Consider the following 26,940-nt stretch of genomic DNA (forward strand, 5'->3'; position numbering starts at 1 on the left):
CGTAAATGTGGCCTCAGAATAAAAGGCTGAATCGTCCCTTAAATACAATTGTGAATCTCATATCTGAATGTTAATTATTGACTGTGCTGTAGGGAGTGAAGGAAACTCTCATCTGTCAGTCAGTATGGGCTATTAGCAAGGTATCATATGATCTGCCAGGTATTCAGCTACGTACTCAGTCACTTGACTATGTTCTTTCTCGCCCCACCCAGTATCCCAGGTTAGTCTGCTGGAAGCTGTCATTCGAGTTTTACTGGACAGGAAATGACAGGTGTCTGACTACGAGATCAGATCTGTGGATCTTTCTCTGCATTCAGAGCTCATTCTGAAGAATATCATTTAGCACAGGATAAATACTGCTAACTGGGGCGAGTCAGAACATCAGATACAACAATGAGTAAGATCACCAAGCTTTTCAAATCCTCTGGGGGGTCTGGTTCCTCTTCAAAAAGTCGTAAAGGGGGTCCGAGTCCTCAGGAAGCTTTATTCAGGCTCCGAGAAACTGAGGAAATGTTAACCAAAAAACAGGAGTACTTGGAAAAGAAAATAGAACATGAGCTGGCTACAGCGAGGAGGCATGGGACCAAGGACAAGAGAGGTAAGAGGAGGACATGGCAGAACCCTAGCCCTGACCTGTCTGAGGGCTTGTCTCTTCTAGTAAATATCACACGTATAGGTTAGAAAACCTTTTTTATCACCTTCTAATAACTCTGTCTAAGATTGTTTCCTGAATTCGACTAATGTTTCTTAACACAATAGCCGAACCTATAAAACCAAAGCCTCACCTGTAACATCCTTGTCCTTGAGTTGTGGTCTTGTCTCAGTCTGGTTACTGATCTGTTCAGATCATTTTTAATTACCGTATGACTGTTTTGGGGAAAGTACGATGACAACCATTATGGTCACCATTACAATCTCCAAAAAGCTTCTTTCCAAGCTTTCTCATAGGGCAGACTTACATATCTAGATATTCCTAGTCAGACAGATCTACTGGGAGATGTATTACTGCCTAACTAGGAAATATTTTACCATTTAAGAATCTAGAAAAGCTGGTAATAAGTTGTGGCCTTTATCGGTTATATATTGGGTTGTTACAACACACAGTAAATAAAAAGGACAAATCACAAAACTTTATTATGGGTTGTTTTGTTTTGTATTGTATCTTTGTAATTTTACATTTTTTATGATAAATTATATTAATTCCAGATGGAAAAACAACATTCTGAAAATGTTGTAGCTCAAGATGGTTTATTGATTTATTAGTTGATTTATTCCTTTATTCTGTCACTTTGGAATTTTTCCTGTTTAACTCTTGTATAATAAAAATGTTCCTTAGATGAACACAGGGTTAAGTAAACCCAGGGACTTCTAAGAAAGCATCAGTCTTAAGATCTAGGTCTATTCTTAGGCCCAGCAGGATAGGTGTGCCTTGTTTTTCTTCTGTTATAACTATGTGATTATAGACATTGCACTACAGTTACTCTTCGCTTCATAACCTCTGCTGGGAGAAACATCGCCTTCAATGTACATCTCCTAAGGTTTTTAATACGTGAATGTCTCCTAATGGATTATTAATGGATATGCGTTGCTAAAGAAGAGAATTGGGTAATGAAATAGTATCTTGGAGTAAGAGAACTCATGTTTTGTCTGTGTAGGTGGAAACCTAAAACCGCTGAAAGATGCTAAAGATTAGTATCCCTATCATTGTACTTATTGGTGTGAAGAACGCCTCCTGTCTAACCTGGAAAATCAGGATAAATTGCATTTCCATTGCCCTTTGCTCCTTTTAAGTTGCCATTGTGGGAAAATCCCTTATAGCTTAAGTTCACATGCAACATTGCTGATGCGTTTTTTTTTTTTTTTTGCATGAAAAACGCAGGCTTTGGCCTGAAACCCACAGCATAAATTAAACATATTGTTGGTGCATTTTTTATGTGTTTTTTTGGTGCTAAGCCATTTTGATCAGTAAAAATTCTGAAAAAATGTACATGCTGTGTTTTTTTTTTTTTTAAAACAAGGTTCAAAAAACACAAAGAGAAAAAAAATCTATCATGTGAATGCAATTTTAGAAATCTCTCTTATGTTTCATGTTAAAGTAAAATGTGTTTTTTTAGTGTGAACAAGCCCTTACTACAATAAAATTTAAATTCCCTACTGATATCTCATTGACTATGGTGCTTGTAAGTGATGGTTGCATTTCATGGTGGTGTAGCATTTCAAATGTATTTCAGATACAGTGGTCCTTGATGTTAGAGTGTACACCCATTTAGGAATAGCGAAAGCATGAAGTGTGGTTGAAGAACTTTTCTCACAGAGGCTCACGGGACTGTGGCTGATGACTTGAGGTCCTTCCACTGGGACCATCACCAAGAGAAGTTCCCAATCAATCATGGTTTAGTTCTGCATATGACGCGCCCCCTGGGCCAGTGCTGTTTGGGGATTACCCGGAGCCGGATCAGATGGGGGTTGTAGTCTCCGAGTGGCGGTGACCCGGTCCGTGCCCAGGGTGTCAAACTCAGTGTGTGGCAGTCTTTACAGATGTTGTTAAAGGTCCTTAATGTCGACTACGCCACCCGTTGATTTGCGGTCACAAGGCCGCCGCTGCAGAAGGGTCCGCTGAGGCTGGTGGTGTGTGTGCAGCTCTGGTAGTATAACCCCCAACGGGAGGGGTATAGCCTCAGGGGGTCAGGTGTAGAGGATGGTGGTAGTGAAGGTGCAGGATGATCAAGCAAGAAGACTCAGAGTCGGGCTGTGCAGTTCAGGGGTTTTTACTTACGGGTGTTCTTATGGTCACTCTGGCCTGAAGCGACCACCCGAGCCGTGCTGCGTCCACCAGGTCCTGGACTCGGCCAACCCCCAAGTAATTCTGAGCGTGGTCCTGAGCTCCTGTCTGACTTTCCCTCTCTTCTGGCCGTTCTCACCAGAGATCCACCTATGTCCGGCTCCCTCGGGTCTCTTGGTGGGTACACCTCTTCTGGGTTCCCTGACCCTATACTTGGTCTGCCTTCCTGGTGGATTTGGTGAGGGTCGTGGCAGATCCTGCCCACGACCTCCGGTCTCTGGCTAAGGTGTGCTTTTCTCTCTGCCAGCTTGGGATCCGGTACCCTAGGTGCCAACCCTTCACCCTGTTGCTTGTATTCTGGGGTCTTGGGGTTCCTTCTCCTTCTCTCTGGGTCCTTCTGACTCCTCTCTCTCTCTTGGCCTTGGAGCTGGGCCCAGCCGGAACCACAACTCCCTGTCAGCCCTTCTGGCTGAGCTTCTCTGCTCTGCTCCTCTGACTCAACTCTGACAGACTGACCCACTCTACAAAAGACCCTGATCTCAGATGGTGCCCACCTTATATACTCCATCTATGTGTGAGCTCAGGTGACCAGCACCCAATGAGCTCCTAGCCTTACCCAGACTGCTCCCCCTATCTGCCCCTACACTACTGGGATGTTCCACCCCCCTCCCACTCCAGCCAGGGACAGACACTGTCGTACCTGCACATAAACTGGTGGGAGTACCGTCGATCTGTCCCCCGGAAATGGGATGTATGTAGTGTATGCAGCTAACTGAGCTCAGTTCCACACTCCATCCTTACCCGGGAGTGGAATACCACACCTCTGGCTTGAGGTGTAATACCCCTGTAGCAGCCGAATCCTCAGGGTGCTACACATACACATGACGTGTGCTGCAGCCTAAATACTGGAACAGACAATTACAATTAGAGGCATTCAATTAAACCTGAGATCATTTGTTTGCATTCCTGCAAAAGGTTAGAACATAAAGTACACCTGTATCTGGGGGAACCAACCTCTAATGACTCTTTCACCAAAAGCATCAAATGTACTGATCGACCATAAATTTAAACCGACATACAAACATTGTGTAGGCTCCTTAGTCACAACTGCTTTGACCTTTTGGTGAAGGATCTGCCAGATGACAGCAGAAGATCCTATGAGTCCTGTAAATTACTGTAATGCACACGCCCGGGCTGAGCGGCGTGTGCATGTGATTGTAGTGATTCCACTGGACCGTGCCGGAGAGTGAATGCCTGGAGGGGCTTAACTAGGTATTCACCCGATCCGACCAGGGTCGCACGACGGCATATGACGCCAGTGCACCAAGGAGGAACCGAGCAGAGGGACCAGGTGCTACTCCAGGACAGACCCCGGACACGGCTGTTGACCCACACAGGGGAATACAGGAACAGACTGGTAGGTTGGCACACAGACTGGTGGGTATAGGCAGGCACGACTGGTCTGCAGGCAGGCGGGTATGCAGGCAGGGGGGTACAGGCAAGCACAGCTAGAGTGCAGACAGGGATGCACTAGCAGGTAGGGACACTGGCGGGATAGGACCCAGTACACACTGGGACTCAGGAACAGAACCACAGATGTGGCGGACAAACACAGCAGAGTGAGGCCGCCCAGAGAGGTGAGCGAGAACAGGGCAGGACAAGGCCGCCTGGAGCGGTGAGCAAGAGTAGAGCAGGACAAGGCCGCCAGGAGCGGTGAACAAAGGGTCAGAGCTGAGCGAGACTGCCGGAGCAGTGAGCAAGAGTAAAGCAGGACGAGGCCGCCTGGAGCAGTGAGCAAGAGTGGAGCGAGACTGCCGGAGCAGCGAGCAAAAGGGTCAGAGCGGAGCAAGGCTGCCGGAGCAGCGAGCAAAGGAGTCAGAGCAGGCTAGAACCGCCGGAGCGGTAAGCAAAGGAGTCAGAGCAGACTAGAACCGCCGGAGCGGTGAGCAAAGGAGTCAGAGCAGACTAGAACCGCCGGAGCGGTGAGCAAAGGAGTCAGAGCAGACTAGAACCGCCGGAGCGGTGAGCAAAGGAGTCAGAGCAGACTAGAACTGCCGGAGCGGTGAGCAAAGGAGTCAGAGCAGGCTAGAACCGCCGGAGCGGTGAGCAAAGGAGTCAGAGCAGGCTAGAACCGCCGGAGCGGTAAGCAAAGGAGTCAGAGCAGACTAGAACCGCCGGAGCGGTGAGCAAAGGAGTCAGAGCAGACTAGAACCGCCGGAGCGGTGAGCAAAGGAGTCAGAGCAGGCTAGAACCGCCGGAGCGGTGAGCAAAGGAGTCAGAGCAGGCTAGAACCGCCGGAGCGGTGAGCAAAGGAGTCAGAGCAGGCAAGGCTGAGTAGGGGGGACAGGGCTCTGTTCACACGGAACAGACAGGAAGGGAAAGGCAGAGCCAGACACCCACAGGGTACTTGCAGTGAAGTAGCGAGTGGACCACAAACTCACAAACGGGAGTACAGAGACAACAGGCAGGAGTTAGGTACGAGTTCAGACTCTGCAGAAAAAGGAAGGGAACGGACATAGAGAAAAGACAGATGAAAGATAGGAGAGAGTACAGACTGGAACTGAGTGTACGGACGAGACCGACACTGCAGCGGGACACAGGAGCGGGTCTGGGAATACGGCCCCCAGAGAGGCGGGACGAACAGGCAAGGAGCGTGTTCAGACAGGACAGACAAGATACAGGAGCAGGTCTGGGTAATCGGCCCCCAGAGAGGCAGGACGAACAGGCAAGGAGCGTGTTCAGACAGGACAGACAAGATACAGGAACGGATCTAGGTAATCGGCCCCTAGAAGGCGGGAGGAACAGGCTAGGAGCGTGTTCAGACAGGCCTGGAAATACAGCCTCCAGGAAAGGCAGCAGGCAAGAGTACACAGACAGGACTCAGTTCAGACACGGGAACTGATACCGCAAGGCAGGAGACAAAGACAGGACTCAGCTCAGACACGGGAACTGATACCGCAAGGCAGGAGACATAGACAGGACTCAGTTCAGACACGGGAACTGATACCGCAAGGCAGGAGACATAGACAGGACTCAGTTCAGACACGGGAACTGATACCGCAAGGCAGGAGACAAAGAACGGGACCTGGCACCTTCAGAGTGAAAGCACACACTGAATGAAACACTATGCTCAGGCAGGGATAGATGGGAGCAGCTGAGCTATATACCAGGTGACAGACAGCAATAGGTTGAGGACGCACAAGGGGTGTGACCCACAGCAGGTACAAAAAGCAGGAAGTGATCGGGCGCCGCCCTTAAGCAGCAGAAACAGACACAAACAGACAGCATGGAGGGAAGCCAGAGAGACATTCTGGATTGGAGATCAAGTGCGCGCTCTTGCACAGTGGGAGATGGACCACCATGCAAGGACGCCGCCAGGTATGTTACAATTACAACTTGATCAGATTCATTTTCCTACACATCCTACAGATGTTAGATGGGTCTGAGATCTGAGAATCTGGAAGCCAAGTCAACACCGTTGGGTGAGGGGTCTGCCGACACAAGCAGGAACTTCAACCAGATGTGCGTCCACCATGGCCCATCGGACTCTAGTTACACAACTGCTGCTGAAAGCCATTAGGGAGTAGAATTGACATGAGGAGGAGGCATACTGCACTTGATATGTAAATGTTTTGGCAGGTGGTACGAGTCCAAGTATCAACCACATAAATGTAAGGACACAAGATTTGGTAGCAGAACATTGCTCAGAGGAAGAATCACTTTATTTTTTGCAATTTGCCTTCTTCCCATAGTGCAACCCGGTAGCACAAGTTAATGACTCACGGCCCCCGCCGTCCACATGATGTAAGAAAAATAAGACTCATCACACCCGTCCATTTTTTTAAATTGTTCCTCTAACAACAGACTAATGCTCATGATAGAAATGAACCTTAATTAAATATTGGCTAATGCAACTAAGATAAAAACATATATCAAACACTGTCGATGCATTGTGAGATGGGACCCTGTGTCCCCTGTTTGAACTGCATAGTGGTCATCCATGCGCACTGTTCCTCCATTCACTGTCAGGCTGCGTGCCCACTATGCGTTTTTCAAGCATTTTTGCCAGGCAATTTCTGCAGCCAAAACGCTTAAAAAACGATTGGTAATATGTGCCCCATGGTCCCCAGTGCTAATCCGCATGTGCTGTGCACATGCTGCGGAAATTTCTGCTGCGGATTATCATTGCGGAAAAATCCGCAGCATGTCCATTCATTTTGTGGACACGCAGCGTAATTGCCGCCATTGACTTGCATTGAAACGCTTAATATCCACATGACTACATGTGCACATGCGGATATTAATTGATTCAATGTGCGGATGGTACCCGGGTCTGGAGAAGAGGAGACTCTCATCCAGACCCGGGTACCATAGTACTTGTTAAAAACATGACTAAATGACATCATGGAAGGTCATTTTCTCTATATGGTAAACCTGACTTGGTAATATGATTCTCCAAGTCGATATGAGTACGCAAATATCAAAAATGCATTTTTTTTTACTTAAGTGGTGAAAAAAGATTCGGAAATTTGTAAAAAAAACAAAAAAAAACAACAACTTCTCTTGTGTAATTTTCCGAGACCTGTAACACCTTCAATTTTCGCGATATGGGGCTTTGTGATGGCTTATTTTTTGCGCCTTGAGCTGACTTTTAACCATTTGGGGTTAGATACGATGTTTTGATTGCCTCTTATTGTATTTTATTGCAATGTTGCAGCAGCAAAAAAAACCTGTAATTCTGGCATTTTGATTTTTTTTCTCTTTACGCCGTTTACCGATCAGATTAATTTATTTTATATTTCATAGATCAAACTTTTTCAAATGCAGTAATATCAAATATGTGTATTTTTTTTATTGTTTTATTTTTAGGGGGCAAAAGGTGAGTGATTTCAACTTTTGTGTTTTTTTTAATTTTTTTAATTATTCTTAAAAACATATTTTTTTACTATTTTCTGTATTTCATAGACCTTTTAGGGGATTTGAAGCTGCAATCACCTGATCACCTGTGCTATGTATTGAGAAAATTACTGTCTCCTATGAACGCCAACTAAACCTGGCTTTCACAGGAGAGTTGTAATGACAGGCACAGGGGCCATAACCAGACCCCCGCCTGTCATGGCAACCCATCGGCTCCCCGCGATCAAGTCCTGGGTGCACCGATGTGCACATGGAATGATGCGCCCCCCCTTCCAAAACGCGTTAATTGCTGCTGTCAAGAGATTGACACCAGGATTTAACAGGTTAACATCCGTGGGCAATGCTCCACTCCCCCTGCGGTTGTTAGCAGCACATGATGACTGATTAAATCAGCTGTCATATGGCTTGGTGTGTGAGCCCACCTCAAAGTCAAGGAGCTGGCATATGATTTACCGGTGCATCATATGTTAGTAGAGGGGTTAAAGCAGTATGTACCACCAGGTATCATTAATGTATGAACACTGTATGAACACTGTTAGTAGTAAAATACTTACCGATCGCCATCTTCTGCTGTTCCAAGCATCACTTTGGCCCTTTTCTGCACACGTGACGGGAGTTGTGATTGTCCGTATTACTCCATTACTTGCTGGGCGGACCTGAAGTCACTTCTCAATGACTAACAGCGAGGCTCTCATAGGCTTACATTAAAGAAGCACTCTTATCAACATTTTTTACCAGTTAGTATATTGCAGCCATCATTTTATATAGCACTGTGTACTTGCTATTGCTCATTTTGCCTTAGGCTCCTTTCACATTGCGTTTTTGCCCACGTTCCTTGGTTCCATTGTGGCTTGCGTCCAAACCCCCACAAAACGCAATTCGGGCATATGCACCGACAGGGCCATAGACTATAATGGTGCCGAAAGAGTCAACACATGTTCTGATGGACATCATTTTCTGGTGTACAGTCATGGCCAAAAGTTTTGAGAATGATGCCAAAATGATATTTTCACATGATCTGCTGGCCTCTGGTTTTTATTAGTGTTTGTCTGATGTTTATATCACATGCAGAAATATAATTGCAATCATATTATGAGTACCAATAGGTTATATTGACAGTTAGAATGAGTTAATGCAGCAAGTCAATATTTGCAGTGTTGCCCCTTCTTCTTCAAGACCTCTGTAATTCTCCCTGGCATGCTCTCAATCAACTTTTGGACCAAATCCTGACTGATAGCAGTCCATTCTTGCATAATCAATGCTTGCATTTTGCCAGAATTTGTTGGTTTTTGTTTGTCCACCCGTCTCTTGATGATTGACCACAAGTTCTCAATGGGATTAAGATCTGGGGAGTTTCCAGGCCATGGACCAAAAATCTCTATGTTTTGTTCCATGAGCCATTTAGTTATCACCTTTGCTTTATGGCAAGGTGCTCCATCATGCTGGAAAAGGCATTGTTGGGCGCCAAACTGCTCTTGGACGGTTGGGAGAAGTTGCTCTTGGAGGACATTCTGGTACCATTCTTTATTCATGGCTGTGTTTTTAGGCAAGACTGTGAGTGAGCCGATTCCCTTGGCTGAGAAGCAACCCCACACATGAATGGTTTCAGGATGCTTTACAGTTGGCATGAGACAAGACTGGTGGTAGCGCTCACCTCTTCTTCTCTGAATAAGCTGTTTTCCAGATGTCCCAAACAATCGAAAAGGGGATTCATCAGAGAAAATGACTTTGCCCCAGTCCTCAGCAGTCCACTCCCTGTACCTTTTGCAGAATATCAGTCGGTCCCTGATGTTTTTTCTGGAGAGAAATGGCTTCTTTGCTGCCCTCCTTGAAACCAGCCCTTGCTCAAAGAGTCTCCGCCTCACAGTGCGTGCTGAAGCACTCACACCAGCCTGCTGCCATTCCTGAGCAAGCTCGGCACTGCTGGTAGTCCGATCCCACAGCTGAAACAGTTTTAAGATACGGTCCTGGCGCTTGATGGTCTTTCTTGGGCGCCCTGGAGCCTTTTTGACAACAATGGAAGCTCTCTCCTTGATTCTTGATGATGCGATAGATTGTTGACTGAGGTGCAATCTTTGTAGCTGCGATACTCTTCCCTGTTAGGCCATTTTTGTGCAGTGCAATGATGGCTGCACGTGTTTCTTTAGAGATAACCATGGTTAACTGAAGAGAAACAATGATACCAAGAACCAGCCTCCTTTTAAAGTGTCCAGTGATGTCATTCTTACTTAATCATGACTGATTGATCGCCAGCCCTGTCCTCATCAACACCCACACCTGTGTTAATGGATCAATCACTAAAACGATGTTAGCTGCTCGTTTTAAGGCAGGACTGCAGTGATGTTGAAATGTGTTTTGGGGGTTAAAGTTCATTTTCTGGGCAAATATTGACTTTGCAAGTACAGTAATTGCTGTTAAGCTGATCACTCTTTGACATTCAGGAGTATATGCAAATTGCCATTACAAAAAATGAAGCAGTAAACTTTGGAAAAATTACTATTTGTCTCATTCTCAATACTTTTGGCCATGACTGTATACGCCTACTGGAGACGGACACTTAGACGCAGTCTACTATACCCCAAACTAATGGCATGTATGACAAGTTGCTTTAATGCTGAACAAATCCTTACTGTTCTTGTAGAAATCATTAGTTGAAATTATATATACAATGAGTTGCAAGTGCAGTGGGGTGAGCATTGCACTTAGGCTATGTTCCCATGATGAGCTTTTGATGAGTTTTGATGTTGCAGATTTTCAGCACCATTTCTGCACCCATTAAGTAAAATAGGTTACTTGCATTTTTTCGAAAATACACAGCGTAAAAAAACTCACCAAAAACTCGTCATGGGGATGTAGCCTTACACTCTCCTGCTTCTCTCCTTATTCCCCACCCGCTGCCTCCTGTCTTTGATAATCTTTAACCCTTTCACAACATGTCCCTGCCTTTGATGCGGGCTCGCAAGCTGAGTTTGCATCTTTGGAGCAGAGCTCTACCCACAGCTGTTAACCTGCTGAATGCTGCTGTCAATCTCTGACAGCGGCATTTAATGCGCGCCAGCAGGGGTGGGGTGCGTCATTCCCTGTGCCCATCAGTGCGCCCGTGACATGATCACACGGCGCTGATGGGTTGCCATGACAGCAGGGCTTTTGCTGATGACCCCTGTGCCTGCTATTTCATACTTCTTTGAAAACCAGTGTTTATCTGGCGTTCATAGGAGACCGTGATTTTCTCCATACATAGCGCAGGCAATTAAAAAAATATTGTCAGGGATTCACATGACAACACTGGGGAGATCACACAATATCCCACCGCTGCCGTCACTCAGTTAGGATTTGTCAGAATTGTCAGTGATTCGCGCGCACACGATCCCAATTACTCAATACGTAGCTTTCGGCAAGCAAGCAGAAAGTGTATGGCATAGACACACCTCCGGATTCCAACGCATGGAATATGTGTATACGCCCCCGTACGGTCACTGCCAGCTTCACAATAGCCCAATTAATATTATTCGCTGCCACCACGGATCAATTTTAAAATACACTGCTCAAAAAAATAAAGGGAACACTCAAATAACACATCCTAGATCTGAATGAATGAAATATTCTCATTGAATACTTTGTTCTGTACAAAGTTGAATGTGCTGACAATAAAATCACACAAAAATCATCAATGGAAATCAAATTTATTAACCAATTGAAGCCTGGATTTGGAGTCACCCCCAAAGTTAAAGTGGAAAAACCCACTACAGGCTGATCCAACTGTGATGTAATGTCCTTAAAACAAGTCAAAATGAGGCTCAGTATTGTGTGTGGCTTCCACGTGCCTGTATGACCTCCCTACAACGCCTGGGCATGCTCCTGATGAGGTTGAAGATGGTCTCCTGTGGGATCTCCTCCCAGACCTAGACTAAAGCATCCGCCAACTCCTGAACAGTCTGTGTTGCAACGTGATGTTGGTGGATGGAGCGAGACATGATGTCTCAGATGTGCTTAATCGGATTCAGGTCTGGGGAACAGGTGGGCCAGTCCATAGCTTCAGTGCCTTCATCTTGTAGGAACTGCTGACACACTCCAGCCACATGAGGTCTGGCATTGTCCTGCATTAGGAGGAACCCAGGGCCAACCGCACCAGCATATGGTCTCACAAGGGGTCTGAGGATCTCATCTCGGTACCTAATGGCAGTCAGGCTACCTCTGGCGAGCACATGGAGGGCTGTGCGGCCCTCCAAGGAAATGCCACCCCACTCCATTACTGACCCACTGCCAAACTGGTCATGCTGAAGGATGTTGCAGGCAGCAGATCGCTCTCCACGGCATCTCCAGACTCTGTCACATCTGTCACATGCACTCAGTGTGAACCTGCTTTCATCTGCGAAGAGCACAGGGCACCAGTGGTGACTTTGCCAATCCTGGTGTTCTGTGGCAAATGCCAAACGTCCTGCATGGTGTTGGGCTGTGAGCACAACCCCCATCTGTAGATGTCAGGCCCTCATACCACCCTCATGGAGTCGGTTTCTAACCGTTTGTGCAGACACATGTACATTTGTGGCCTGCTGGAGGTCATTTTGCAGGGCTCTGGCAGTGCTCCTCCTGTTCCTCCTTGCACAAAGGCGGAGGTAGCGGTCCTGCTGCTGGGTTGTTGCCCTCCTACGGCCCCCTCCATGTCTCCTGGTGTATTGGCCTGTCTCCTGGTAGCGCCTCCAGCCTCTGGACACTACGCTGACAGACACAGCAAACTTTCTTGCCACAGCTCGCATTGATGTGCCATCCTGGATGAGCTGCACTACCTGAGCAACTTCTGTGGGTTGTAGAGTCCATCTCATGCTACCAAGAGTGTGAAAGCACAACCAACATTCAAAAGTGATCAAAGAATCAGTCAGAAAGCTTTGGTACTGACATGTGGTCTGTGGTCCCCACCTGCAGAACCACTCCTTTATTGAGGGTGTCTTGATAATTGCCAATAATTTCCATCTATTGTATATTCCATTTGCACAACAGCATGTGAAATTGATTGTCAATCAGTGTTGCTTCCTAAGTGGACAGTTTGATTTCACAGAAGTTTGATTTACTTGGAGTTATGTTCTGTTGTTAAAGGGTTCCCTTTATTTTTTTGAGCAGTGTATAATACAGGCCTGATCAGACGCCTGCTTTCTTGTAGCATATATGGCTTTGGGGGAGGAACGATTACAGGACAAAAGAAACCGAACTATTACATTTTATATTTAATTCAGAAGGGAGGCAGTGTTTATGAAAAATATGCAAAAGGTTTTATAAAGGGAGACATTACAATACAGAATATACAGTTACACAAATAAAATGGAATTAAAGAAGAACTTACTAAAAAGATCGCAGAGACGATTTCGTTTAGCTTGAGGGGAGGCGCTCCAATTGACCGTTATTGAACGTGACCCGTGCTATATGAAATATCTACTCCCGGTATGAGTGCTGACCCATCCTCGGCTGGGTCTTTTATGGCCAAGGGGGGACCTGCTCACACATCCCCTGTGGCGACATCACGTGGGCTGGGCTCCAGCCTTCATATTTTTATTAAAATATCTAACTTCCGCAATAACTTATCGCTGGTTGATCGCAGAAGCTTGCAAGTGACGCCATATTCTTTGTTACGAATTTACCTTTCCTTAGAGACTACACATGGCATAGCTGCGACCCGTTATTCTGGTACTTTTGCGCCACAGCCCACCAGAGGGGCTCAAATCTACGGAAAACTATGTATATTGTTCCTTAGCTGACCCTGCCACTAAAAATGTGTCCCATTATTATCGGAAGTATAGAACTTCCAATATTTCATGTTGGTGACGGCTAGACTGCCGATTTCTGTTGATCAATTCGGGGATGCCCTGGGGGTGAGACAGAATTCTTTTGAAGCCAGGAACTGCATCCTTCTGGCCTAGGTGTATATTTATCACAGGCCGGTGCCACTAGAAATTACACTCATATGTTAGTTGGGTTAGTAGCTCCCTTTGTACTAGCATTTACCTATTAGCCACTTCTCCTGTGAGTGCTAATTTGCATAGAGACAGCTCTGTAGATTGTCAGCTTTTCTACTTTGACAGGTGGTCGATAAGGGAGGGGGGAAGAGCGGTTTGGGGGAAATTCTTAATATTTCTATGACAAATATATAAAATACAAATATTTGGTATCTCTGCGTTCATAGAAGCCAGATCCAAATATCAAATAAATTAATCTGATTGGTAAATGGTGTAACGAGAAAATAAATCGAAATGCCAGAATTACATTTTTTGGCCGCCGCAGCATTACAATAAAATGCTTTAAGAAGTGATTAAAACACTGTATGCATCCCAAAATGGTATCAGTGAAAACGTCAGCTCAAGGTGCAAAAAATAAGCCCTCACCCGGCCCCAGATCCCGAAAAATGGAGACGTTATGTGTCTCAGAATATGACAACACAAGCAAAACATTTTGTTTGTTTGTTTTTACAAATTTCCGAATTCTTTTCACCACTTAAATAAAAAAAAAAAATCCTATATATATTTGGTATCTCTGTACTCATACTGACCTGGAGAATCATTTTGACAGGTCAGTATTATTCTACTCACTTAATCTTGCGATCACTCTCCATTCAGGGCACAAATTGAGCACAAATCACACAAACAATCCTCGCACCCTAGAAACACACCATTCACCAAACAAAAGAGGCGATGAATTCCCAAAATATGCTGTCCAACAGTCAGATGGCAGAACACTCCAAGAAAGACTATGAATTTTTTTATTGCAGGGCTGGGTCCTCTTCTGCATCCCAATGGTAGATTCTGTAGTGTGTAAGCTCTTATGGTCAGCAGGGTCCTCTCTCACTGTCTCTCTGTTCTGTAGTGTGTCAGTCCTTATGATGAGCAGGATCCTCTCTCTTCTGTAGAGTAGAGTGTAAGCTCTTATGGTCAGTGGGGTCCTCTCTCTCCTGTAGAGTGTAAGCCCTTATGGTCTGTGCGGTCCTCTCTCGCCTATAATATGTAAGCTCTTATGGTCAGTGAGGTCCTCTCTCCCATGTAGAGAGTAAGATCTTATGGACAGTTTACTTCTCTTACTCTCTCATCTCCCTTATTTGTATTTTGTTAGCAATTACAAGCTTTCCAGTATTGAAATTCGTGTGAATTTATTTGCCACAATTCAATTTTTTTGCAGAATTTTCCAAAGTTGGTGAATTTGAATTTCAAAAGATTCTCTCATCTCTAGTCAAGAATGATATTCAGCTAAGTTCCTGCCAGATTCACATGGCTCAGCTTGCAAATTCAATGTTTTTATCATCTTTTGTACAAAATTAGTCATCTAGATGTCAAACTTGTATCCTAAAATGACATTTTCCACTCTGGACCCCATGCAAAGAAAAAACAATTGTTCCTAGATTTTACATTTCAGGGATCCCACAAAATCATCTGTGGTCTTCACTAGTCTTATATAGCAGGTAAAATATTCCCACTCCACTGTCAATAATCTTTGGCTTAACCCTCAAGATGTTTCTTATTACCCCTAAGCGTCTTTCATAGAGGACTTATACTATTCTTATCCCACTTATTGACAATAAGTGTTGGGAAATAAGACTAGTTTGAGTTAATACAGCTCAGTGGTCACACCCTGAGCCTGTAAAGTATAGACATGACCAGTCAGACTACTTTCAAAGCAACATTTATGAGATTATTTATTGGAATATGATTGTTCTGTATACGAGTACAAAAGTCAAAGTTTTATATCAGACAATAAAATACCTAACACTATTAGTTGCAACAACATTGGAGTGGACTCAGTAATACACATAAAAGCTGAACAGCTGCTCAAACCATAGTATTTCTGCTAGTTTTCCCGATAAAGGACTAGGCAGTTATAGTATTCTATATTATTCATTATTTTCATGCAAATTGATTGCATTTACCATGCTAATGTTAATAAATTAAAACAGGAGAAAGCACATCAGCGAGAGGTGGTGTCATGTCCATCCCATCATTATGAGAGTCCATCTCCTCTGTGGATTCGAAGAATACTGGCACAATGTATTATGCTTATACTCCAACCCAAAATAAATTGAGAGGTGGTCTATGTACTTTACATAGACCATTTTTGTCAACCCTCTTGGGGCTTTCAGCAAACTACCATACAAAAAAGGGACAGCTCACATACTTTCAGAAGAGTTGGTAAATCTCCATGACGCTGAATAACCCCTTTACTGTCGAGGGTGGTTTGCACGTTAATGACCAGGCCAATTTTTACAATTCTGACCACTGTCACTTTATGAGGTAATTACTCTGAAACGCTTCAAAGGATCCCACTGATGCTGAGATTGTTTTTTCATTACATATTGTACGTCATGATAGTGGTAAAATTTCTTCCATATGACTTGCGCTTATTGTGAAAAAAACGGAAATTTGGTGAACATTTTGAAAATTTCGCAATTTTCAAACTTTGAATTTTCATGCTCTTAAATCAGAGAGATGTGTCAAACAAAATAGTTAATAAATAACATTGCCCACATGTCTACTTTACATCAGCACAATTTTGGAACCCAAATTTTTTATTGCTAGGAAGTTCTAAGGGTTAAAAGTTGACCAGCGATTTCTCATTTTTCCAACAAAATTTACAAAACCTTTTTTTAGGGACCACATCACATTTGAAGTGATTTTGAGGGGCCTTTATGACAAAAAATACCCAAAAGTGACACCATTGTAAAAACTACACCCCTTAAGGTGCTCAAAACCACATTCAAGAAGTTTATTAACCCTTCTGGTGCTTCACAGGAATTTTTGGAATGTGGAAGAAAAAAAAATGAACATTTATTTTTTTTCACAAAAATGTTACTATAGACCCAAATTTATTATTTTTGCAAGGGTACAAGGAAAAAATGTACCCCCAAATTTGTTGTGCAATTTATTCTCAGCATGCCAATACCCCATATGTGGGGGAAAACCACTGTTTGGGAGCACGGCAGGGTTCGGAAGGGAAGGAGCGCCATTTGACTTTTTGAATGTAAAATTAGCTTGAATAATTAGCGTTTGAAGAGCCCCTGATGTGCCTAAACAGTGGAAACCCCCCACAAGTGACACCATTTTGGAAACTAGGCCCCTCAGGGAACTTATCTAGATGTGTAATGAGCACTCTGAACCCCTAGGTGCTTCAGAGAAGTTTATAACATGGAGCCGTGAAAATAAAAAAAATCAGACTTTTTACACAAAAATTATGTTTTTGCTCCAAATTTTTTATTTTCACAACGTTAAGAAGAGAAAATGGACTAAAAACTGTTGTGCAATTTCTCCTGAGTGCGCTGATAACCCATATGTGGGGATAATACAGTGTTTGGGCGCATGCCAGGATTCAGAAGGGAAGGAGCACTGTGTGACTTTTTGAACGCAAAATTGGTTGGAATTGAGAGCGGACGCCATGTCGCGTTTGGAGAGCCTCTGATGCGCCTAAATAGTGGAAACCCCCCACAATTGACTCCATTTTGGAAACTAGATCCCTGAAGGATTTTATCAAGAGGTATAGTGAACATTTTGAACCCAAAGGTACAACACAGAAATTGATAACATTAGGTCATCATATTGAATAAGTTGTCATTAGTCTTGAGATCACTTGCTCAAGACTTGAGTTTGCATCGGGTACTCAGGTATGCACCAAGTATCATGGGTGCTCGAGTGACATGCTCGAGTCCCCACCCCGCATTCTTCACGGTTGTTAGACACCCCAAAAAAAAACATGCGGGGATCGCTCGTGCATGGCAGGCAATCCCAGCGAGTTTTTTTTTTGCCGCAAAATATGTGGGGCAGAGACTCGAGCATGTCACTTGAGCACACACGATACTCTGTGCATACCCAATGCAAACTCAAGTAGCAAGCACTTGCTCTCAACACTAGTCGCCATATCATCATCATTTTTTTTCTTTACTTTTGAAAAAATCTCAACCCTAACCCTAGCACAACCCTAACCCAAGCATAACTCTATCCCTAACCCTAGCACAACCCTAACCCTAACACAACCCTAGAGTTTATTTTTTATGCCTTTCCTCGTGATTATCCCATATTCAAGACACAGTTATATAATCAATATGGGCTTAAAGTGCAGACACTCAGCTTTATTCATTTGAGGGTATTCAAATCCTAATTGGAGTAAGGGTTTAGGAATCACAGAACTTTAATATGTAACTGTCTCTTTTTTAAAGAGAAAAGTACTTGGACAGTTATCTCAAAAGCTGTTTAATGGGCTGCATGGGCTATTCCCTCATTAATCCCATCATCAATTAAGCAGATAAAAGGTCTGGAGTGGATTCCAGGTGTGGCATTTGCACTTGGAAGCTGTTGCTGTGAACCCACAACATGTAGTCAAAGGAGCTCTCTATGGGAGAGAAACAGACCATCATTAGGCCGAAAAATGTAAATGTACATCACATGTCATGAAGGGGTTAATTAAACCTGAAAGTCTACACTTCAATTGCATCTCAGTTGTTTCATTTTAGATCCAAAATGGTGGTATGCAGAGGCCAAATCACAAAGATTCGGTCACGTTCCAAATATTTCTGGATCTAACTGTATGACAAAATGCTGCTCATCTGCAATTATGCCAGAATGTCATGTGAAAAAAGGTCCCTTAGGTCTGCACAGCGCTGTAAAAGAATCATTTGTCATAATGTTTCTAGTTATTGCACATTTGTCCAGCCTTATATTATAGGAAAAATGTGTTTCTCTCCTCAGCTGCATTACAAGCATTGAAAAGAAAGAAGAGACTAGAGAAGCAATTAACACAGATAGATGGGACACTATCCACCATTGAGTTCCAGAGAGAAGCTCTTGAGAATTCCTACACTAACACAGAGGTTTTGCGAAACATGGGCTATGCTGCTAAAGCCATGAAAACAGTACACCAAAATATGTAAGTACAACCCGTACACAGGACCAAGTAACCATGGGCCCAATAGCAATGCTTGGAATAATATCACTGTGCAAAGATAATATAGTAATTTCACAGAAAAATAGCCCTCTTTTGACATTTTATGCCTGCTAACCCAGAAGGTGCACCTCTGCTGTGCATGCCTACCATTAATCGTGCATGTTCTAAAGTCAGTTCATTCCAATATTTAGCTTAGTACTAAGTGGACATAACGGTGAATGTGAAATATTCTTTGTTTTTTAAGATTAACAGCAATCTGCATTATGACAACTCAAAGGGAATCCGTCAGCAGAATCAACCCCAATAAGCCGTCTATATAGCCATGTAGGTGATAGAAAGCAGAATAACATGATATTGATATTTGCGATCCAATGTCTTATTCCAGAGAAATGCACATTTTTCTTAATATGTAAATAAGCTGTTTAGATCTATGGGCCGGACATAGATCTCCCTGAGAATCTGCCTCTAGGAAATGAAAGGAGGTGTTACCAGTGTGAGACATGTAGATCAGGAGAGCAGACTATCAGTCATTACATGTCTCACACTGGTAACTCTCCTTTCATTTACAATAAGCCCTAGAGGCAGATTCTCAGGGAGATCTATGTCCGGCCAATAGATCTTAACAGCTTATTTACATATTAAGAAAAATTTGGATTTCTCTGGAATAAGGCATCGGATCGCAGATATTAAGGTATCATTTTATTCAACTTTCTATGACTTGCGTGCCTATATAGTAGGAGGGTTGATCCTACTGACAGATTCTCTTTAAAACACAATAATCTGTTACAGACAGGTCTGAGCAAAAACAGGACATTACTCTCAGATTCTGAACTGAGAACATGGTGATCATTCGGACACCTCCTATTCAATAACGGTAAGCATCTTAGGTCATGAGCATATTCCCCTACAAGGTGGCATTGGGCTTACTTGCTGACAATACTCATACAGTCCTGCTTAGTGTTATTGTCTCCCATGAAGGTTAAGTACATAATGTGGAATATCTCCTGAAAAAATGAATCAAGTGAAACAGTTATTTTGTACAGAGCACTTGTGTTAAATACAAAAGAGCAAATGAGGAACAATAATTTAAAACAAAAAACAATGGGAGTGAAAAATAGAAAAAACTAAATCTTGCTGTGACACTGGTATTGGCACCTTTTACATTAATTTACCGTATATACTCAAGTATAAGCCGACCTGAATATAAGCCTAGACACCTAATTTTGCCACAAAAAACTGGGAAAACTTATTGACTCAAGTATAAGCCTAGAATGGGAAATGCGCCATTTACTGGTAAATTTACCCATCCTGGTAAGCATTGTCCACTCATCCCCAATCCCGGTATACATGGCCCCCTCATCCCCAATCCTGGTATACATGGCTCCCCTCATCCCAATCCTGGTATGCATGGCCCCCTCATCCCCAATCCTGGTATGCATGGCCCCCTCATCCCCAATACCGGTATGCATGGAACCCCTCATCCCCAATCCTGGTATGCATGGAACCCCTCATCCCCAATCCTGGTATGCATGGTGCCCCTCATCCCCAATCCTGGTATGCATGGCTCCCCTCATCCCAATCCTGGTATGCATCGCCCCCCTCATCCCAATCCTGGTATACATGGCCCCCTCATCCCAATCCTGGTATGCATGGCCCCCTCATCACAATCCTGGTATGCATGGCCCCCTCATCCACAATCTTGGTATGCATGGAACCCCTCATTCCAATCCTGGTATGCATGGAACCCCTCATCACAATCCTGGCATGCATGGCACCCCTCATCCCCAATCCTGGTATGCATGGCCCCCTCATCCCAATCTTGGTATACATGACACCTCTCATCCCCAATCCTGGTATGCATGTCACCCCTCATCACTGCACACATGAAAAAAATAAACACTGATACTCACCTTCCTTCCCTCTGCTCCAGTGCTGCGTCCTGTCCAGCCAGCAGCAGCTCACCTCCGCATCTGAGCAGTGCATGATGTCACTGCCATGCGCCCTCAGACGCTGAGGTGAGTAGCGTGGATATTCACTCCTCTCCACGCCAGGACTATGGGCGTCTTGAGGAATGAATAGTCATTTTCTTTAACAGTGTGCACTGTCAGCAGCAGGATCCTCTGTACCCACTACTACAGAGAATGAATATTCACTCCTCTCCACGCCCATGGCGGTGGAAAAGAGTGAATATTCATACTCTCTAATAGCGGGCACAGAGGATCACGCTGCTGACTGTGTGCGCTATAAAAGAAAATGAATATTCTCTCTTCTCCACTCCCATGGGGGTGGAGAAGAGTGAATATTCACTTTCTTTAGCAGTGGGCACACGTGGTAGCTGCAGCAGCAGCTACTGCCTGTGCCCGCCCCACCCCACCGGTATATTCTATATATAAGTATATACCCGAGTATAAGCCAAAGGGGGCTTTTTCAGCATAAAAAAATGTGCTGAAAAAGTCGGCTTATACTCGAGTATATACGGTAGTATGGAAACCCATTTTGACTCGCCAGTAGTAAATCACAAAAGATTTTTTCAGCAATAATTTTTAGTTTGCTAATAAAAGCAGTTTTGATGTCTTCAGGCAGCTCCTTTGCTTTCACAATTGTGACAAAGGAACAGGGCCTACCATGTGGCTTTTTAAATCACTGAAGTCATCATTCATTGGCTAATTCATGTCACATGGGCACCGACAATTAATCACAGGTGAATCTCTTTTGTGATTTACCACAGGCGAGTCAAAATGGGTTTCCATACTACCGTATATACTCGAGTATAAGCCGACTTTTTCAGCACATTTTTTTATGCTGAAAAAGCCCCCTTTGGCTTATACTCGGGTATATACTTATATATAGCGTATACCGTTGGGATGGGGCGGGCACATGCAGTAGCTGCTGCAGCTACCAAGTGTGCCCGCTGCTAAAGAAAATGAATATTCACTCTTCTCCACCCGCATGGGGCCATTCTGGGATCTGCCTGGGTTCCATTATCTGTCCATTTTTGTAAAGGAAAAAACATTCTGCACTTTGCACGTTTTATTCAGGTCAAAAAACAGTCACATAATGGGAAGCCAATAATCTATGTTCCTCTGTTTGCATCAGTTCACGCAATAGATCCATGTTTTACATGAATTTGGTTTATCTGTTACTCAAAACAGAATGTCCAAATGGAAATGTTAACAGAAGTGGGAATGTAATCCTTTACTAAACTCAGACAGTGCAAATTTAGACTAGATATCTGAAAATTTACCAAAGGTGGGTGTACTCGCAATAGTAAATCTACCCCACTATATCCAGAAAGAAAAAGCACAACTGTATAAAGCATACAAAAGCTGATGGAAGCTGATTAAAGAGGTTGTCCACTACTTTTACATTCTTAGAATTGGTCCTCAATGTCTGATCGGCCGAGGTCCGACACCCTCCGGCACCCCCACCAATCAGCTGTTATCGATGGCGGCCGCTGGCCGTAAGTACTTACTTGCGGAGCTGGCAGTCTACTTGTAGTGGATGCCGCAAGATACTATATATCCGCCTCCTATTCAAAACAATATGCACTTTTGGCCTGCAGTCGCCACCGCCATCGGTAGCAGCTGATCGGCAGGGGTGCCAGGTGTCGGACCCTGGCCGATCAGACAAGGATGACTTATCCTAAGGATAGGCCATGAGTGTAAAACTAGTAGACAACCTCTTTAATATTTGTCGCAGAATCTAACAGCCAGAGGTTCACAAGACTTGTACAGTCGTGGCCACGAGATTTGAGATTGACATGAATTTTGGTTTTCACACTTTGCTGCTTCAGTGTTTTTAGTTGGATGTTTCTAAAGTTTCTGAAGTACAATTAGAAGCGTTTTATTCGTTTTTCCTTCTGCCCTTCGCCCTGACAACTGGATATCAGCTTCTGGACCAAATCCTGACTGATGTCCGCCCATTCTTACCTAATCAGTACTTGGAGTTCATCACACTTTGTGTCTTTTTATTTGTCCTCCTGCATTTTAAGGATTGATCACAGCTTCTCTATGGGATTGAGATCTGGGGAGTACCCTGGCCATGGACGCAAAATGTCAATGTTTTGTTCTCAAAGCAACTTAGTTATGACATGATCTCCATCATGCTGGAAAAAGCATTGTTTATCTCCAACTTTTTCTTGGATCGTTGGGAGAAGTTCCTTTTAGAGTCCAGAAGCTGATATCCAGATTCCAGGGTGAATTGTAGAAGTCTTGAAAAATAAGGATCAATCCTGTAAATACTGAGTCTTTGCATAAACTTGATGTATTTGTCTTCAGTGACCATAGAAACATCTGACTAAAAGATCGAAAAACACTAAATCAGAAAACTTAATAAAACCCCAAATTTGTGTCAATCTCAAAACTTTTGGCCATGACTGTAGATCTCTGAAATAGTCGGTTTGCGTCCTGACTTTTAGCTCATTTACAACAACCTAAACCTACAAGCATAATAATGACTCCTGTGCCTGCGCTATGCGATAACTCTGCCGCAGCTACTATGGCAATCGTTCAGCATTTGGTGAGAATTTTCCCCTATTTTAGCCGTTTTCCATCATCCCAGAATAGCACTACAGTTGTGATGCATCTGCTTCGTGTTTGCTCAGAACCGTATGCCGCATATTGATATATGTTCTCTGATCCGTCCGATAAAACAGCTAACTCCTTCATTGTTCTTTTTGATCATTCTGGAGAATACAGATGGCACCGAACTCACAACAAGTATAAAATATTGATTCATGTGGCCATTATACACAGACTATTCTAGGGCCAGAGAAATAAAAGCTCTCTATTGTGCTCTTACCAGTAAAGATGATATAATTCTCGGAGCCGGCCAATGGCAGAATTCATGGTTTAATTAAGGACACATTCATTCTCCATGGACAAGAGCAATAGAAGATCTGACTGCGACGTGACGTTTCTGTTTCTATAGATTTTCTGGCATTATATTTCTTACTAATATGTGAAATGTTGTTACCTGCAGGGATCTGGATAAGATTGATGAATTGATGCAGGACATCCATGAACAACAGGATGTAGCAGAGGAAATTTCGGATGCCATTTCTCGCCCCGTTGGTATAGGAGAAGAGTTTGATGAGGTAATTGCTGGAGACAAATTTCAGGATTTGTGTCTTTCTATTAGTGGAATTCTTTTATACTTTATAGTAGATCAAGTAAAACGCTCTGAAAATTTTTTATTTTGCTCAATGATATTTTTAACAAATAATTCTGCAATTAAAGTGGTTGTCCACTACTTTTACATTCGTGGCCTATCCTTGGGATAGGTCATCAATGACTGACCGATGGAGGTGTGACACTCAGCAGCACCCCCGCCGATCAGCTGTTCTCGGGGTCAGCTCAGTTACAGAGCTGCATAGCGCACTTCCATCTACTGTATAGTGGCAGCAGCCAGTACTGCACACTACACCTATTGATTTGAATAGGGGGTGGATGTGTAGTACTCAGCCGTGGCCATCATACAGTAGAGGGAGCTGCGAAGACATCTAGAATTGTATCACTTAACGGCATAAAGAGAAGGAGCTCTCCCGGAATTGGTAATGGCATATTAGCCTTTGTTATGTTTAATGTGGCTTGTACTTAATTAAAAGTTTACATCAGTATTCTTCCAGCACTATAGTTGCTAGAACTCCCATTCTCTCACTCCCCACCATGCACTGTGCTTGTCAATTTTCAACAACTTTCCCATCCTAAACTGAAAGCTCACCTCTCTGTTATGCATGTGTGCAGACTGACAGACAGGAGACCAGGAGCAGAGAGACAAATACCCACCCACATATCCTGTAATCTGTCTTGGTGTCTCTGGTATAAGAGGCGGATTATAGGATTCCACTTTAATACAGGCAATGGACAGCAAATAGGACTGAAGTCAGACACCAAGTGGAGATCTAAAACCCCACAGCATTTTAAAGCACCACTCAATAGTTTTTGTTTTTTATTGCAGCGTTTTTTAATCTAAGGTCCCTGACCCTACTCTTATTCTCACCTGCCACTGTCTTCACCTTTTATCACAGCTGCTCTCATTGGTCTCCGGAAGTTTGTGACCTGCTGGATCACTCCAGAGTTTGCTGGGCGAGCCAAAGGTCACTCTTCAATGCAAGTCTAGGAGAGCCTGGTTCTGGCCTCGTTCTGGCTCTCATAGACTTGAATTGTGAGCTTGTGCCGTAACTTCTGGTAACTTCTGACTTTCGGCCAGTCAGAACTAGCGATCACAAGATGGCGCCGGAGAGGCGCTGAAAAAGGTGAAGACTTCGGAGGGTGAGTATATGACCGGGGACAGGGGTCTTACAGTAGAAACACCAGCACTGAGAAAACAATAAAAAAGCTGGAGTGGTCCTATCAAAACTAACTTATATTAAAAGACAAAGAGAGCTTCATGCACTGGATACTTATGGTAATTAATTAATAGAGAATTAATAGAGCCATAATATTTGAGAATTAGAGGGGTTATCCTACCTGGTTAACCATTTCTCAAAAGTGAGAACATCTATTGTCTGAAGCCACTGGCGATCATCTGAGCAGCCAGCCACACATGTCCCACCAAGTGCCTGGAGCGGACTGACCATCTGATTACTTGTAGCCCAACAATGATCTGATTTTACCAGAGGAAATCTAATCATATATTAGTAAATCAGGAAATAGAGCGACAGATAGTTTATTGGCATTAAGGTAGGTATTGTGGCTGGTGTGGAACAGGGACAATAAGGTAGGTCTTGTTCTTCACCTTTATTACCTGTGGGTCAGACGGCTTTCAGTCTATTCCGGCATAGTGACTATTCTTATAATTATCCACCAGAGGAGGGGACTCTCTTAGCACAGCCTGGCAGATCTGTGATGTGGTCAGCGGTACATTTGTACATTTGTAACGCAGTCACATATTTATAGGTTACGTAACTATTCATATGTGATGTTAGATAATTACATTGTGTTGCAAAATGTTCCAGATTTGTTAGTGTTACATAAGCCGTCTGCTTTATATAATGTGCCCTGAAGATTATTCATAACTCTTACAGGATGAGTTATTGGCAGAATTAGAAGAACTGGAACAAGAAGATCTGAACAAACATATGGCCAAAGTCACGTTACCAAGTGTGCCGTCCACAAAACTGCCATCCAGACCAGGTAACCGCTCTGTAATTGAAATAATGCTTAGAAGCGCTCCATTCACATTTAGGAGTATAGTTTCAAACCAACAAATTTTCCCATGTAGCCAGTAGCATAACTCGAGTCTGATGGGCCCTGGTGCAGAATTTAGACCCCAGCTGCATGTTGGTCAAATGTATGGGCCCTTGAGGCTTTCTAGATCCAATAAAGGCAAAAATGTTTACCCTCCATGTAATAATAATGACACCTTTCTGTAACAATGTACCCTATCCTGGCCCCTTCTTGTAATAATATCTCCTATCCTGGTCCCTTCTTATAATAATGTACCCTAACCTGGCCCCTTCCTGTAATAATGTCTCCTATCCTGGCCCCTTCTTATAATAATGTAACCTGTCCTGGCCCCTTCCTGTTGTAATGTCCCCCATCCTTGCCCCTTCTTGTAATAATGACCCCTGTTCTAGCCCCTTTCTGTAATAATGTCCCTCGTTCTGGCCCCCATCCTGCAATAAAGTCCCCAATCCCAGGCCCCTTCCTGTTATAATGTTCCTTGTCCATGACCTCTTCTTGTTATAATGTCCCACATCCTGGGAGCCTTCCTGTTATAATGTCCCCCTCACTGGTATAATGCCTTCCATACAGGGGTCCTACTTGGTATAATGTCCCCCTTCCTAGTTTAATATCCCACATCCTTGGTATAATGTTCCCCATCCTGGGCCCCTTCCTAGTATGATATCCCATATCCTGATATAATGTCCCCCATCCTAGTATAAAGACCACATTCTTGGTAAAATTATCATTCTGCTGCTCTTTTCCAACACATTAAATAAAAAATAAAAAGATTCTTCTTACCTTCTTCCACTCCCTTGAAATGTGGCGTCCTCTTCTATAGCCTGCAGATGACTTTGGCATGTCAGCCATGGGCGCCCCATGACGTCACTGCCATGCGCCTCCCTTGATGGGAGTGCCGTTATCAGCTGTCGGGTTCTGATTGGCTCACTTCTGCCGGCCTCTTGTAAGGTGCTAAAGAGCAGCAGCCATGGTCGAGCTGCTGCTTTAAGACACCCTGGCACTTCACAGGAAAATCGTTGTCCCAGTCCCAGTGTGCTGTCTCAAGTAGGGTGCCTTACACTCACTTGTAGGCCACAATTCTCCATATTCAGGTACAGCCACACATAGATCAGGAGACACCGAGTTTGTTCCAACATATAAAAGTTT

At 43.8% G+C, this 26,940-nt stretch overlaps 1 protein-coding gene across 2 annotated transcripts in view; it reads left to right on the top strand.

Annotated features, from left to right (window-relative positions):
- The first annotated feature begins 202 nt into the window (after nucleotides 1-202).
- The window catches only part of CHMP4C (charged multivesicular body protein 4C), a 29,113-nt gene continuing 2,375 nt past the window's right edge, over nucleotides 203-26,940 (top strand). Inside the window, exons 1-4 of one of the 2 annotated variants that reach the window (XM_073679508.1) lie at nucleotides 203-598; nucleotides 18,412-18,589; nucleotides 23,588-23,702; nucleotides 25,635-25,743. In XM_073679508.1, coding sequence (XP_073535609.1) covers nucleotides 394-598; nucleotides 18,412-18,589; nucleotides 23,588-23,702; nucleotides 25,635-25,743 — 607 coding nt within the window. In that variant the 5' untranslated portion in view covers nucleotides 203-393. The remainder of the gene's footprint in view (nucleotides 599-18,411; nucleotides 18,590-23,587; nucleotides 23,703-25,634; nucleotides 25,744-26,940) is intronic. The other variant, XM_073679509.1, reaches the window with a different exon arrangement.

This window comes from Phyllobates terribilis, unplaced genomic scaffold (assembly GCF_046119375.1).
Source record: "Phyllobates terribilis strain yellow unplaced genomic scaffold, ASM4611937v1 Scaffold_4__5_contigs__length_816908805, whole genome shotgun sequence".
Classification (NCBI taxonomy): Eukaryota; Metazoa; Chordata; class Amphibia; order Anura; family Dendrobatidae; genus Phyllobates; species Phyllobates terribilis.